A 13,436-nucleotide genomic window follows, 5' to 3' on the forward strand; every position below is an offset into this window, starting at 1 on the left:
TCCACCTTCCTCCTCGCTTTCTTTCCACTCTCCTGACTAATGCAACCGCTTACAATATCCTATCTCGAACCCCAACAACCACCGTGCTACCTCAGAAAGCGAAGCTCAAGGTTTTCTCTGGCGGACAACCACACACCACCTCATCCTACCTTACTGTATTACTGTACGGACAGGTAAGGTATCAGATAGTATGATAGATAGTCCACCACACCATCACCACCCCTCCGGCTCCCAGACAGCCGCCTCCTCACCCCAACTCCCTGCCTTACACTCACCTTGTACTACACCGCACACACAACAAGCTTTCACGTCGAGAAAAACTGTCAACACACTCACCAGTCCCTGCCACACACCAAAACAATGCAAGTGTCGTAAACGCGTTAAAACGGGCCAGCGGCCGAGTTTGACAGGCTTGGGGTTGTTTTCCTTCTCAAATCCTCTGGCTGGGAAAAGTGACAAATACCCGGGCGGGCGCGGGCTTGGATGCGCAAGGGGGCAGGGAGGAAGAAGGAGGGAATTCGCCTAAGCTTACCCATGCCATTGGGACAGCTCAAGGGAAATGAGTTCCATCTACGGATTTGGGGAGCGAAAGGGGGGCTTGTGAGCGTTTTCACATGTTACATCTGGGTCGCAGCAAAAGAATAAAAACGAAACTTCCAACCGCCCCCCTTCGACAGCACATCGTCAACAAAACAAGGCCACGAGACCACGGGCACAGCTCGGCCCAATTCGGAAGGTCTTTCGCGTATAGGTCTCCCAGTTGTTTCTTCCCCGTCTGCCAGACTGTCGGACTATTGCGACCATGTTCCCTGGTCGTCCATCCAGCATAGCCAATTCTGTGGGAGTAATTGCGAACAGGTAGGTAAAGGTGAGTACATAGGGCCCGTAGAGGTCACTTTAAGGTGTATGTTCGCCCTCTAGGTCCCATTCTTTCTTACAAATTGATCTGCCTGGGTTCACACACAGCCTGCCTTACCTTTGTAGAGCTGGTAGGTGCCTTTTGCCCGTCTAGGCTCACTCAGACACCACCACTAACCTACCGTACCTTACGGATACCTTCCATTATCAACTTACCTAGCCACACATGGGTACGTTACGACACTCGGCCTCTTTACGAGTGACTCGCGTTAGAGAAAAGACTCCCCTTCATCCTATCGTCTGTGCCGCCCTCCATGCTCGCTCGGACTGCGCAAGGATAGCCGGCCAGCCCTACGCCCACGAAGAAAATTAGTCTGTCACTAAAACGTTGTCTCGAAACCTTGTTCGAAGCTCTGCACCCACAGCACAGGCGCTGGCGGCGATCACGGCCCTTTTCTCCTTTGGGAAGTGTTGCTTTTTTTGGTACTGGGTCCACCCTGCTCTCCGGCTTGGGCGTCCTTGCATGTCAAGGTCAAAAGTCAACCCTTCTCAAAACTGGCAGGCCGCAGAACGAACATGCCTACGTGACAGCATAGTACGGAGTACAATCATACAGAACCGGCCGTTCGCGCCCTTCCGTCTATCGCCGATCATTGCAGAATTGCCGTGCCGTCTTGGCGGACTCAGCTCTCTCGATGGACCATATTCTCAGACGGTGGTACCGCGTCCATCTGTTCTCTATATGTCAAAGGCGCAGACGCCATAAGTGAAGGACCAGAGTTTGAAAGCAATTGGAAACAACTTGTTAAACGAAACGCTAAGTCCGAATAACCGATTGCCCCTTTCAAACGAAAGGTCCGCGGCCTTGCTATGCGCAGTCATCCAAACAATACTCATATCGACACCCTTTTACATACCTTGTATGCACTGTCGGCGATGCCAGTGTCATCTTGAATACTGACTCTAGGTATGAGAAGGTACGCATGGCGCGTCCACAAAGGCTTTTCAAGTCTGAGACAAAATTCCAAGGCTCAGCTTTGCGTTGCCTTTACCTCTCTGCTAGCCTTCACGTCTTGCTTCAACGAAACAAAATAATTGGCAGTGACACCTCGAGAGCCGCTGGCAGAGATAGCTGCAAAATATTCCGTTGAATACAATTCGATACTCGTAATGGAATAATGAGCGATATTCCCCCGCAGAGGTACGCCTCTCACGAGTGACCTGGAAATTACTTGGGAGGATCGCCCCAAGAGGTTACGATACTGTCGACCAAATGGCGCGTCGTCCAAATATCGTGCTTCATATCTCTGGGACTGACTATTCAGCTTGGCTAGCATCGACTGAAGGGTATATTCCGTCAGCCGCAAGCTATCAGAGAGTAAGCTTCAGATGAAGTCCGATGTGAAAAGCCGTATAATTGCCTACCTTGTTACATGGCACCCTTTGGATGGGCCCGAAGAGGCTGGTGTCGCGAGTGAACTGGTGGGTGAAGTGGCTGAGGTATAGTCCGTAAACATCCACGACTCATTGCTCTACCGACTAATAGAGATCGATAATCGACTGAGCTTACAGTTACAGATCTGTACGCTACAGTTTACATGTCGAAGAATGCCAAGAGCGTATAAGGTTGGTAGTTGCTCAAAGGCTTCTGTCAGGAGCCGTCAATCAGCTACACTCTGCAGCCATTCCTTCGAATTGGCGTATAACCACGTTTCCAATTCGTGAACTAGCGGGCGAACCTGCAGATGCGACTTGTGAGTTTGCTGATCTCAGCGCCAGTTGACTCGGTTGGATGTCACAAAGGGTTGCTTTCGGCTCAATGCGTGGCTACATCTGGCCGAGGCCCTCGCTACTTTTCCGGCGCATTCGACTAGGTAATGCACTTAGCAAACGGTCAAGCCTGCAACATGTAAGTCTCATGAGAGTCAACTTTGTTGTTAGTTACCTTGGAGCAAGTGCATTTCAACCGATGTTTTGCTCACCTCAATCGAGTGTTCTCTCGGGTGAGACAGACTTGAAGCGGCAATGGCACTAGGCCCGAAAAGAGCACCAACTCCCAAACCCTTTCAACCCTGCAGGATAGCCGTTGCATTGCTGATTGCGAACCAATTGTCCATGCTCGTGACAGTCAACGACGGACTGAGCTGGCCAGATCATCGTTGTTGGCTCTTCGGCCTGTAATCCGTCTCCGATGAATCAATGCCATCCGCGGCCCCGGACGCTATCGACCCCTCCAACCTAGAATTGCATCATTCTTGTCAAGCGTCTTGTCAACGTTCCATCCGGTGGTCGGAACAGCGGACAAGCCGCAGGGGGGAAGTCGGTAGCGTCCCCGCCAGTCCGGGGTTGTCCCAAGCAATGTCTGTGGGCAAACCCATGTGCGACATCAACCATGAAAGGCTTGGCTCTTTTTTATCTTTGATAGGAGGGTTCTTCTAGAAACCCTCCTTACCTCCTCTCCGGCGGCCGGCGGTTATTGTTGCTGTACGCTCCGCATGTTTGCGTATCTAGTCTTGCCTCATGTGCTAGATGCCGGCCGCATCACCCAAACTGCTCTTGGTTCCCTCCTCACGCCAGCTCCATGCAAGACCCCAGGATTATATCAATCGACATGCCTTGCATGTGCGGCTTAATCGACGGCAAGGAAAAGAGGTGTCCAAGCCTCCTTCAGATCTACGTCAGCCCCCTTTCCTTCCCGTCACACCCCTCGGATGGCCTGGCCTCCGACCCAATGGCGGGTATAGGGTTCCTGTGCGCACACCACGCCCGCGAGCTCTCGGAGCTCTTTGATTCGACCATGGTCGCCGCCATTCAACCTTGGAGGACATCACATCCCGTCCTATGCTAGGTTTCCACACACTTGTAGATCGCAGATCATATTGGTTGGCGATTATCGACGGAACATTTTGCCCAATTAAACATGGATTTGACAAGTTCAACGGGCGCCACACCTTGGAAACAAGAGCTCGTGGCGATGCAACAACTGTATATGGGAACCAGCGCGTCGACAATGTTCATCTGCCGACATGTCCTTTGCAACACTTGATAGCCAGTTGACGCGTCGCTGCGGTTGCATGTCTCGTGAGCCGTGCGTAATGCTTAAGCTGTTAAAGAGAAGCAAATGAGGCTGCAAAGGTCCAACGGACGGGGTTTGGCGGGTTTTCCACGAGGATGGACAACGCGGAGTCGGGTTCATGAATTTCGTTCGTCTGACGTTTGGCCTATCTGCCGGGCTTCGCCGTCGGGCAATCTCTGTGTGTTCTACAATCCGCCCGGACCATGCACGCTCGTCATCCCTTGCCCCCGACTCATGTTGGAGGAAACTTCAGATTTTGAATTTTTCCTCTCCCGCCGGCAAAGATGCCGGAGGAAAAGAGGAGTCGGAGGTAGAAAGTGTTTTGAAAAGGATACCAGGCGATGTTGGTGCTAGCACTGAGAGCAGGGCTGAGGGATGATTTGACATCTCACCCTACCCTACCATTAGTCTTCCGGCAACCAGAGGCGACAACGAGAACGACAAGAAGTGAGGGTTTCTGTTTGACAGAGACAACTGGCGTAAGCTCGCAGGCGCTCTCCTCCGATCCGTCCGCTCACCCGCCCGCTCCGTGTGGGAGGTTGTCTCGTCGTGGGGTCATGCCGACCAATCTCGCAGCTTCTCGGCCTTGTCGTCTCTAATCGTCCATCAAGAAGCGAAACGCCCAAGCGGGGACACCGCGGACTGTTAGTCCTCCACTGTCCACTGCATGGTAAGGGACTTTCTTGTAGGGAAAAGAACGCACGGCGCAGTTCTTGCTCTGTCAGTGGGAAACGGTACCCGTTGTGGTCGTTGCGCTGGGCACGCAGGGTGGTAGGTAGACGTTGCAAAAGCCATGGGGTATTCGACTGTGACGTTTGGACTCTGAACCCTGCCCTACTCGGTCTTACTGCCTTGCTCTTGCTGCCGCTGCCCAGCTGGTCGGTGTGTTGGCCACAGCGGACGAGGACCGGGTCTGATGAAGTTGACTTGTCGGATTCGTACTCCGTACCTCGTACCTTATTCAAAGTGTAGTCTTCAGTAGGCGTAGGCACGGGACTGGTTGTGAATGCTGAGCGTGAGCGAGCGCACATGTCAGGCAGTTCGAGGTAGATGACACGATGGACTCAACTGGACGATTGATACCCCAATGTGTGTACTTTGGGATATTCTCGGCGCTGAATTCGTAGGGACTATTATCCGCAGCAAGAATTCCCCATATTGAGCCGCCTATGAAAGTACTTGGGGGGCTGCAGGGGTAAGGAAAGTTGTGCATTAGCCCTAGTGGCTACATTCTATACTCCGAAGGATCGTAGCATATACGTATGCTCTCCGTAGACTGCAGCTATGCATGTTGGCTAGGTATTCGCCCGCCGATCCTGTTAATCCGTTTTCCTTGTTGATGTCGGCTCCGCGGATTTTGGTCTAATTGTCGGACTGTGTATCCTTACGGATTGTGGTAGTGTTGTGTGAAAGCAAGGTGTGGATCTTGTCAGCGTGGACTATGGCGTGGCGGAGCATGACGGTGACAGACGTAAAGTCCCATGCGTAGCTGGAGTTTTACCCGGTAGGAAGTAAGATACTTGCCAATTGTACGGCGGTAAGGAGAGACGGACTTGTACCTGCCTATCCGTCCGGCAACAAGGTTAAGAGGTACCTCTGGTATTACTGTGGAGTCTGAGTTGACAATTCGCCGCAACTCGATTCGGTCAGTGTGGAGGGCAGGCTGCACAGCCCGCAGCCCGCAGCTCACGGCCCACGGCCGCAAATGTCAGTGACTCTGCTCCCCGTCCGGGCCATTCCCCCCTGCACCTCCTTCTCCTTCCATTCTGCCCCACGACAGCACAGCAATCAGCGGGCAACCACAACATAACCGTACAACGCTAGACAGGAAGGGGGAAAAACGTCTTTTCATTCCTCAGACAAGAAAGAAAGAATTAAAACTTGTGACTTTGACACCGTTCCCCGACCCCCAGCATCCCCCGACGCCGATATTGACACACCTCGTCACCTTGACTGCAACAACCTGGATGTTACAACCAGCCCGGCGTTGAACTCGACTTCTCCCAACCTTACCTTGATTGCTCTTCCTTGCTTCAACTCAAACCCTACCTTCCACCTTAGGTAGCCTCCTTCTCTTATTTGCCTCCACTGCTTACACCTCACAAAAGGCACTTGCACCCAGCACTGCCAGTACTTTGGTCCAAGCTTTGGGCCTGGTCCGTCCTCTGTCTCCTCATAACAAGTTGCTCTCTTGCTCTTGCGATACGGATTCCCTTTCTGGTCTTATTGTTTTGTTGATTTTTGGGTATCCGTACGGAGTTGACGGTCCCATAAAGAGAAAGGACCAGCACTTGGGCCCACAACAGCGCAAACGCAACACGCATATCCCCGGGCCCCCGGTCCCTCGAACCCCGAATCGTCAATCTCCACAACTACAACTTAGCCAGTCTACCCCGAAACTTCGACACCATCATTCACTTCATTTCCTTTCTTCCTTCCATTCCCATCTGCCTCATTCAACTGCCCTTGGCGCCTGTCAACACCTTAAAGACAACCCCGCCCCCAGCTTTCTTCAACACCTGCACCACGTCAATAAGATTGCCTTCCTGTTATGCTCCTCGGCCCCTTATATTTGAGCCCCCACGAGACACAGACGTCGACGTCAACATTGACCCCCCAGTTGACGACACGTGAAGACCAACCCACGCTCACCTTATAGAGTGGGACCCCGCCGACCTGATCACTGCTTTGGCACCCAATCGTCAACATCCTCAACTGTCGCCAACATGCCTCCGAGAAGATCACACAAAAAGTCGAGAGCCGGCTGCAAGCGTTGCAAGTCGCGCAAGATCAAGGTACTGTCGCCCCTCCACAGACTTCGCTTCCGGTCGCCTTTACAAAGTATGCCTATGTTGGCTGACATTGGCAACCTGATAGTGCGATGAAGTCCACCCAAGGTGCGGCAACTGCCTCAAGCACGGCGTGCCGTGCGACTTCGAGAACCCCGACATGTTCGACGAACTCCTCACCGCCCTCACACCCTCGAATACCCAATCGTCACAGTCTCCCATTGACAGAGCCTCGTCCACAGCACCATCCCCATCAGCACACCGGGCAAAGACTCCCTCTTTTTCTGGCTCACCACCTGCCATGAACTGCTCACCGCTCTACACCACTCCTTCTACTGCTGCCGTATCTGCCACGACGACACCTAATAATCGACTTCTCGAGTTACGGTTGATGCACCAATTCACTTCCATGACCTCCCGTACGCTAGTGGTGAACACACCCGCCACGCAGGATATTTGGACAAACACGGTTCCGAGGCTGGCCTTCGGCGGTGCCACCTACCTGGCGGATGCTATGCTTGCCGTGGCTGCATTACACCTGCGCTCTTTCAATCCAGACGACAGGGCCCTCATCAGAGCATCTCATTCGTACATGGCATCTTCGCTAGCGGCATATTGCACAACTTTGCAAAACGGCATTACTGAGGCCAACGCAGAGTCTCTCTTCCTCACAGCAGCTCTGATTGCTTTCCAGTCAACAGCTACACGAATCTTTATCCGCGACGAAGCCGACCCGAGCGACCCTTCAAGCGCCTATTCTCTACCACTTTCTTGGTTCCACGCTTTCCAGGGTGTCAAAACGGTCGTGGCAACATCTTGGCCTTGGATTCGCAATAGCGGCGTTGTCATTCCCATCATCGACTCGCAACCCGTCCTCCAGCTGGATCTCGATGCGACCTCGCCCACCTCTTTCTTTGGAAAGTTGCTCGACAACTTGGACGAGGAGCTTCAAACCGAAGACACTCTTATGGCTATGTCAACTAGGCAATCGTATCAGCATGCTATCGCCGTTCTCAACTGGGCACACAAATTGCCTCATCGCGGTGCCGCCCTCGCTTTCCCCGCCACCGTGTCAAAGCGGTTCATTGAATTGCTAGAAGAGCGTCGACCGCGCGCCCTGACGATTCTTGCTTGCTTCTTCGCGCTGCTGAAAGGATTCGAGTCAGCAGTGTGGTGGCTAGATGGTGTTGCTCGGAGAGAAGTCATGGGCATTGTCTCCCAGTTTGAAGCTACAAGCCCTTGGTGGGAGCATCTTGAGTGGCCCGTGCGGATTGCACTCTACAAGAACAACATCATTCCACCAGAAGTCTGGGGTTCAGACTGGGTTACCGAGGAAAGCAAGGCAGAAAAGGGCCACAACATGACTGCCGAGTCCTTTGTGAACCACATCGAAATTCTGACTGGTGTTTTTCAAAAAGCACAGCAAATCCCGGTGACGGGCATCACAGTCCCGGCGAACGCAGTGTAAGCGCAACAGCTGGCTATTACGCAGACACACTCGACGTATGGGATCACGGAAACTCCAGATCGGCGAATGCTTAGATTGGCCGATCTTGACGGCACGAGAAGTGTACATAAGAATGGAATGGTAGGAGTTACGGATAGTAGGAGTTTCATGTGGCAAGGCTGCGGGTGGGTAACCTCTGGACGGAAGGCATTACGCATAGACAGGCCACTTTTGTTTCGACTTTACTTGTCTCCTTGCGGACCACAGGCCGTTCAGAGGAAAGGACGAGACGAGGGTCTATCATCATCACAACACATATGGGTCAGGATTTTATGAGGGACTGTGGTCAAGCATTTTCGCGGGAATGGATGGGTACGGTGTTTTTTCTTTCTTTCGGATATCATATAACGGCTGATAGCGGGGTTCTACAGCCAGGACAGCTCAGGCAGAGCATATCTTTGACACATTTCTAGCATATGAATTTGATGACATCACGGATTGGACTTTTTTGACAAATGAAAACAAGGCCGGACAAGTTTTCCCTGTGACGAGGGACCACCCCTGAAAAGAGACGAACAGACGTTGGATTGTCCCGGCCATGTGCTTGCCTAGCCAAATATGCCATCTGCTTGCATACAAGATTTGACAGCTGCTTGCCGGTAGTTAGATGATGTTGTTTGCTCAGTTCGGACGAGTTTTCCCGACACGCACTCTTTTTGGCGATGCCGAGGGGCGGCCAAGTCAACGTTCATGCGCGCCATGTGATTGACGTCTGCCGGCCGGCCGGTCCTGTGCCGCACCTTTCCAAGGTTCTCTCTCTCTCTCTCTTTTGCCGCAAGCTCTTCCAGTAGAGTGTTTCTAAGGCAGGTCTTACCGCTGGTATCGAGGCTTACTGAACCAGGATCCGTCTTTTCTTTTTCTTAGGGGCTGTTCCATCTTAGCTTTTTGGTTACGGTAGATCTGGCCGATCTGTGTTTCTTGCCCCCTCTAGGCTTCTCTCGACCGTTGTGCCCTGTCTGTCGGGTGTCTGTTGCCGAGGTTCCCTAGGCCCTGGCCTTCTTCAGAGAAGCGAGGTATGGATTCCTTTCACTTGAGACGAGGGGGCCTTTGTGTGTACACCCACTGTTGATGAGAGGAGGTCCTCAAGCATGTGGGTGCCCGAATGAAGGGAAAGTTGGGAGAAAAAGTTGGAGTTGGCTGACAGGTGCTTGACAAATGACAGGCACGGGTTGAAAGTAGTCTTCTAACCTGAACTCTGGGCATGTGGATATAAATAGTATACTGTCCATTTATGGACAAGAAGAGAATCATCGGGGAAGCCTCCCCGCTTCGATACTCCCGACCGGGAAGGAAAAGCGGGAAAATGGGGCTCAAGGACGTTGACTTGTTGTCGGGGCCGCGGAGCGCCGCAGGAGAGGCGGAGAACGGGGATAGTAGGGGAATGGAGGCAAGAGTCGAAACACAGGAGGTTCCTCTCCGCGTAAAGCTACCTACCTCAGGGAAGTGGAGGTGACGACGCCTCCGGCATTGCTTGACTCGGGGGGGACCGGAGGACGGGGGTTTCGGTGTGGCGAATGGAGGTACCCCCGAAGGCGGTTGGATAGTTGGTTGCGGCTGTGGATAGGTAGCGAGCGGCCAAGCGGTTTAAGCGGGCATCGGGGGGGGGACCATCGGAGTCGGTTGTTAGGTTGGGCTCCGTGGTCCTTCGGCATAGAGTGGGATGAATCATTTGACCCGCGGGTGAACCTGCGAGGAAGCAACGAAGATCTGCCGTGCGTGACTGGGCTTGACTTGCGGCGCATAGCGGTGGTCGTGGGGGTATGTCTCGGGAATGAAGGAGGTTTCTATGCCGAGCTCGTTCTGTTGGAGAGTAGTTTACGTATTCAAGAAATGTTGAACCCCGTCCCTGCGACTTGATACTCCCGTCAAGGTGTGTAGATTTCAAGTGCCGGGTGATATTTTCGGTCTTGTCACGACGGGCATAGGAAGGTTGACTTTGACAGTGGGCTGTGAGCAGAACCCCAGAACCTCGGGGTTGGGTTTGTATCAAATGGCGATGTTCGCTCGGCAGTGGTTCCAATGTTTGTCGTCTTGGTTTTTAGAGTTTGCCCAAGCTTGGGACGTCAGTGGACGAATCGTACTTTGGATTTTTCCGGCGGTTAGGGATAGCCTCATGTAAGAGAATGGATGAGCGGCCAAACCAGTTCAGTCATAGTTACTTTGGTGAAGTAGTTCCGTTTTGAGTGTCCTGTTCGTGAACCTGCATGACCACGTGCATTTAGAAAACCGTGATCAAGAGACGTTCATCCTTGAGACGTCAGTGAAGAGGGCAGCTCGGGCTTTTGGGCCCGGCAGGAGGGATGACCATGGTGTAAGGATTTGATGACCGGATTCGCCATGGGGCTGAGCAACGTCCGATTTGAGTGTTCTGTTCGTAAACCTCGAGTGCGACCACGTGAATTGAGCTGGAACAATAAGAGAGCAGGTTCTGAGATTACCAGTGGACGACTCGTATTCTGTGTTCAGGTAAGGATGTATTATCGCGAGAGTTGAAAATCAGTCAGCTAGATACAAGCGTTTTGGTTCGAGTGTCCTGTTCTTCGTCTTGGGAGACCGCGTGCGCGGAAACCTTGGTCAAGAGGCTTTGATAGTTCAGCAGCATTCCTGACAGCTTGCGAAATCATTAGCTACCGCTGTAAAAGCTTGCAGTCAACGTCAATTCTGTCGACGGCGAGCTTGCTGAGACCAAGCCAAGTTTGGGTTATCGGTATCTCTTGAAGGGCTTCCTAAATCTTAGCATGAACCACTCCCAGTAACCCAAGATCCCGCCGGCAGTGAGTGTCTCAATCGAGTATGCCTAGGCAGAGTTGTCCCTCGCTCATTTCACGCCTCAGCATCCCGACTCTCCTTTCTCAGACTGAGAGAACGGGATCCGGAGGCTGGTCGTATTGGGAAGGTCGCCTATTTGTTTACCCGGCCCCTTTCCCCCATAGCTACCATACGGACGAGATGCTACTCGGAAGACATCCAATGCCCGTAGAAGACTGCCTTGACAGTTGTCAACTCACTAGGCTAGGTTCATCTATTGATCTAGTGCCCTCGACAACAACTACCACGGCATCGAGAAGCTTCCATGGAACCGGTTGTCACAAGCCAACCGGTTTCACTGCCAACATCATCCCGCATCTTCGATGAACTGCAGGTTGAGAAAGAGAAAGACATCATCTAGTGGGGTAACAATCGTGGGGTAAAGACGAAAAAAAACTTTAACAAAGTGATAGCCAGCCAGCCGCCCCAGGATCATGAAGTTTCCACGAATCTATTCTCGAAAAGAGCCGGAATCCGGGGCTAGTGGTTTTGTTCTGGGGCAACTTGACGATGCATCATTGGCGCGCATCCCATCGTTGGAGCCCCACGGGCCACTGCTAATCTGTTTTTTTTGCGGCTGCCCGCTATTGCTGCACGTAGCTGACCTGCCGACATCACGATCCACGGCAAATATTCGAAAAGAAGCAGCGAGGTCACAGTCACACACAGTGACACATGGTGCGGGATGGGCTGCAGCGACGAAGCGAGCCGAGTCCCGTTTCCCGGGGTAAAGTAGTGTGCTCCGTATTGGGCGAGAAATTGCTGCCCTCGTGACGATGTTGCACCACCCCAGCTTGGTCAAAGAAGAAGTTAGCGCCGACGGCTGTCATCTCAACTCGGATGGTATTCCGATCAACACATCACACTCTAACTTTCGCTATTGGATATCTGAATGTTCATAGGGTGCGTCGAATGTTGGTCTGAAGTGATGATAAGGATGAATATCTGATCATTTACCGATTGATTGTGTTTCGACAATAAATGAATTATGAGGCAGAGAATTGCCCTTCTCCGCGTTCTCGATAAGCCCGGAGAATTTGATAAGTCGGACATGAGGATGGACATTCGCTAAAGCTGCGCTCGGGGATAAGTTGCAGGCGTTCGGATCATGGCTCCGGACCAAGCTTATTTCAACATCCCCCCTGTCAAAATGTCAGCACGAAAAACCAAAATAAAGAAGGCTCTTCCGTCCTAGCCGGAAAGCAGCGATAGCCGCCATCGATTCTAGTGCAAACCTTGGGAAAAGGGTACCACGTGTGAGGCAAAGCTCGCGCCAACGGCTTCCGAACACAATGTTTCCCTTTTCCTCTTCCTCTTTCAAAGGGCGATCTCGGAAACTGAAACAGACCAGGGATGAACCTGTTCAACCTGTTCAACCTGTCATCTCGGGTACGCAAGCCACTCCTCCGACCAGCTCGGGCCTTCTCTTATGACCCGCACTTTTGGCTGACGACTTTCCGGAGTGGTAGACGGCACTTATATTGAAAAGAGCGGGCTTATTGACGCCGAAGAGGGCGGCTGGATCACCTGAGTGCCCGCTACGCCAGAGAGTTGAGGGGCGCAGCTCGCTTGCTGCCCTCCCAGAGTCCCAGGCTCCCAGCAGCAAACGAAGGGGGTGGCCTAGGTTCGCCAAGTTGGGCCAAGTTGACAGAATGGGCAAGAAAGGGTGGGGAAAATAGGCCATGATTGGAGGAGTCGCCAATTCTTCCCTGACCAAGGAGTTGCGCGATGAAACGTCAAGCTCTCCACAGCCAACTGGGAAGGACGAGTAAATCGAGTATAGTCTAGTCAAAAGCTGGGTTGGGTTGCTTCTTGTTGGCTGTGGCTGTGGCTGGCCGGGCTGGCAATTGGCTTTGGCAGTGTTTGGTAAGCAAACAGAAGCGGTTCGTCCCTTCTCTGCCGTAGCCGAGTACTGTAGTGTAGTACAGAGGATGGACTGGGCAATATGGATGAAGCAGACGCATGCCTGTCGGCTCCTCTTTGTCTTGTTAGTCTGACGGGTGTTGTGACCGGGGGAGGCTATACCAGGGTTACATTTCGTCTGGTGTCGCCTGCTGATTGCTGGTGAGTATTTGCTTCCGGTGACTATTGAAGCGGGGATTTCCAAGAGATGGGTTCGTAGGATCCCGTCAATTAGACGAAGGGACGGGACGGGTCTGTCTAGCTGATGCTCCGGAAAGGGGGCACCAGGAAGAGAGAGGTGGATGAAGGAGTATATACCACGCTTGGGAGCAGGAATTTCACGAAGAAGAAGAGAAAGAGAGGGAAGCTTTACTCGTTCTTTGCCAGTCTTCTTCTTTACGCTGAGAGGGGCCTTTGCTGTCCCCCTTTCTCTCCATTCACTTTGATCAGAGAGTTCCGATACTAGCACCATCGTCATCGTCGATCGATTGTCGTC

The 13,436-nt window shown here is 52.6% G+C and overlaps 3 protein-coding genes across 3 annotated transcripts; 2 read left to right on the forward strand and 1 right to left on the reverse strand.

Moving 5' to 3' along the window:
- Positions 1-3,439: 3,439 nt before the first annotated feature.
- Positions 3,440-3,706, forward strand: CPAR01_05266 (uncharacterized protein; the record flags this gene model as incomplete). Its single annotated transcript, XM_060489545.1, has 1 exon — positions 3,440-3,706. The coding sequence occupies one exon, from the start codon at positions 3,440-3,442 to the stop codon at positions 3,704-3,706; it is 267 nt and encodes an 88-aa protein (XP_060351011.1).
- A 2,954-nt stretch (positions 3,707-6,660) lies between these two features.
- Positions 6,661-8,191, forward strand: CPAR01_05267 (uncharacterized protein; the record flags this gene model as incomplete). Its single annotated transcript, XM_060489546.1, has 2 exons — positions 6,661-6,729; positions 6,812-8,191. The coding sequence occupies 2 exons, from the start codon at positions 6,661-6,663 to the stop codon at positions 8,189-8,191; spliced, it is 1,449 nt and encodes a 482-aa protein (XP_060351012.1).
- Positions 8,192-12,410: 4,219 nt separating this feature from the next.
- On the reverse strand, positions 12,411-13,418 carry CPAR01_05268 (uncharacterized protein; the record flags this gene model as incomplete). The annotated part of the gene is made up of 1 exon (XM_060489547.1): positions 12,411-13,418. One exon carries the CDS (start codon positions 13,416-13,418, stop codon positions 12,411-12,413), a length of 1,008 nt encoding a protein of 335 aa, XP_060351013.1.
- Positions 13,419-13,436: the final 18 nt, after the last annotated feature.

Source organism: Colletotrichum paranaense, assembly GCF_030867605.1.
Source record: "Colletotrichum paranaense strain IMI 384185 chromosome Unknown Scaffold_4.1, whole genome shotgun sequence".
NCBI lineage: Eukaryota > Fungi > Ascomycota > Sordariomycetes > Glomerellales > Glomerellaceae > Colletotrichum > Colletotrichum paranaense.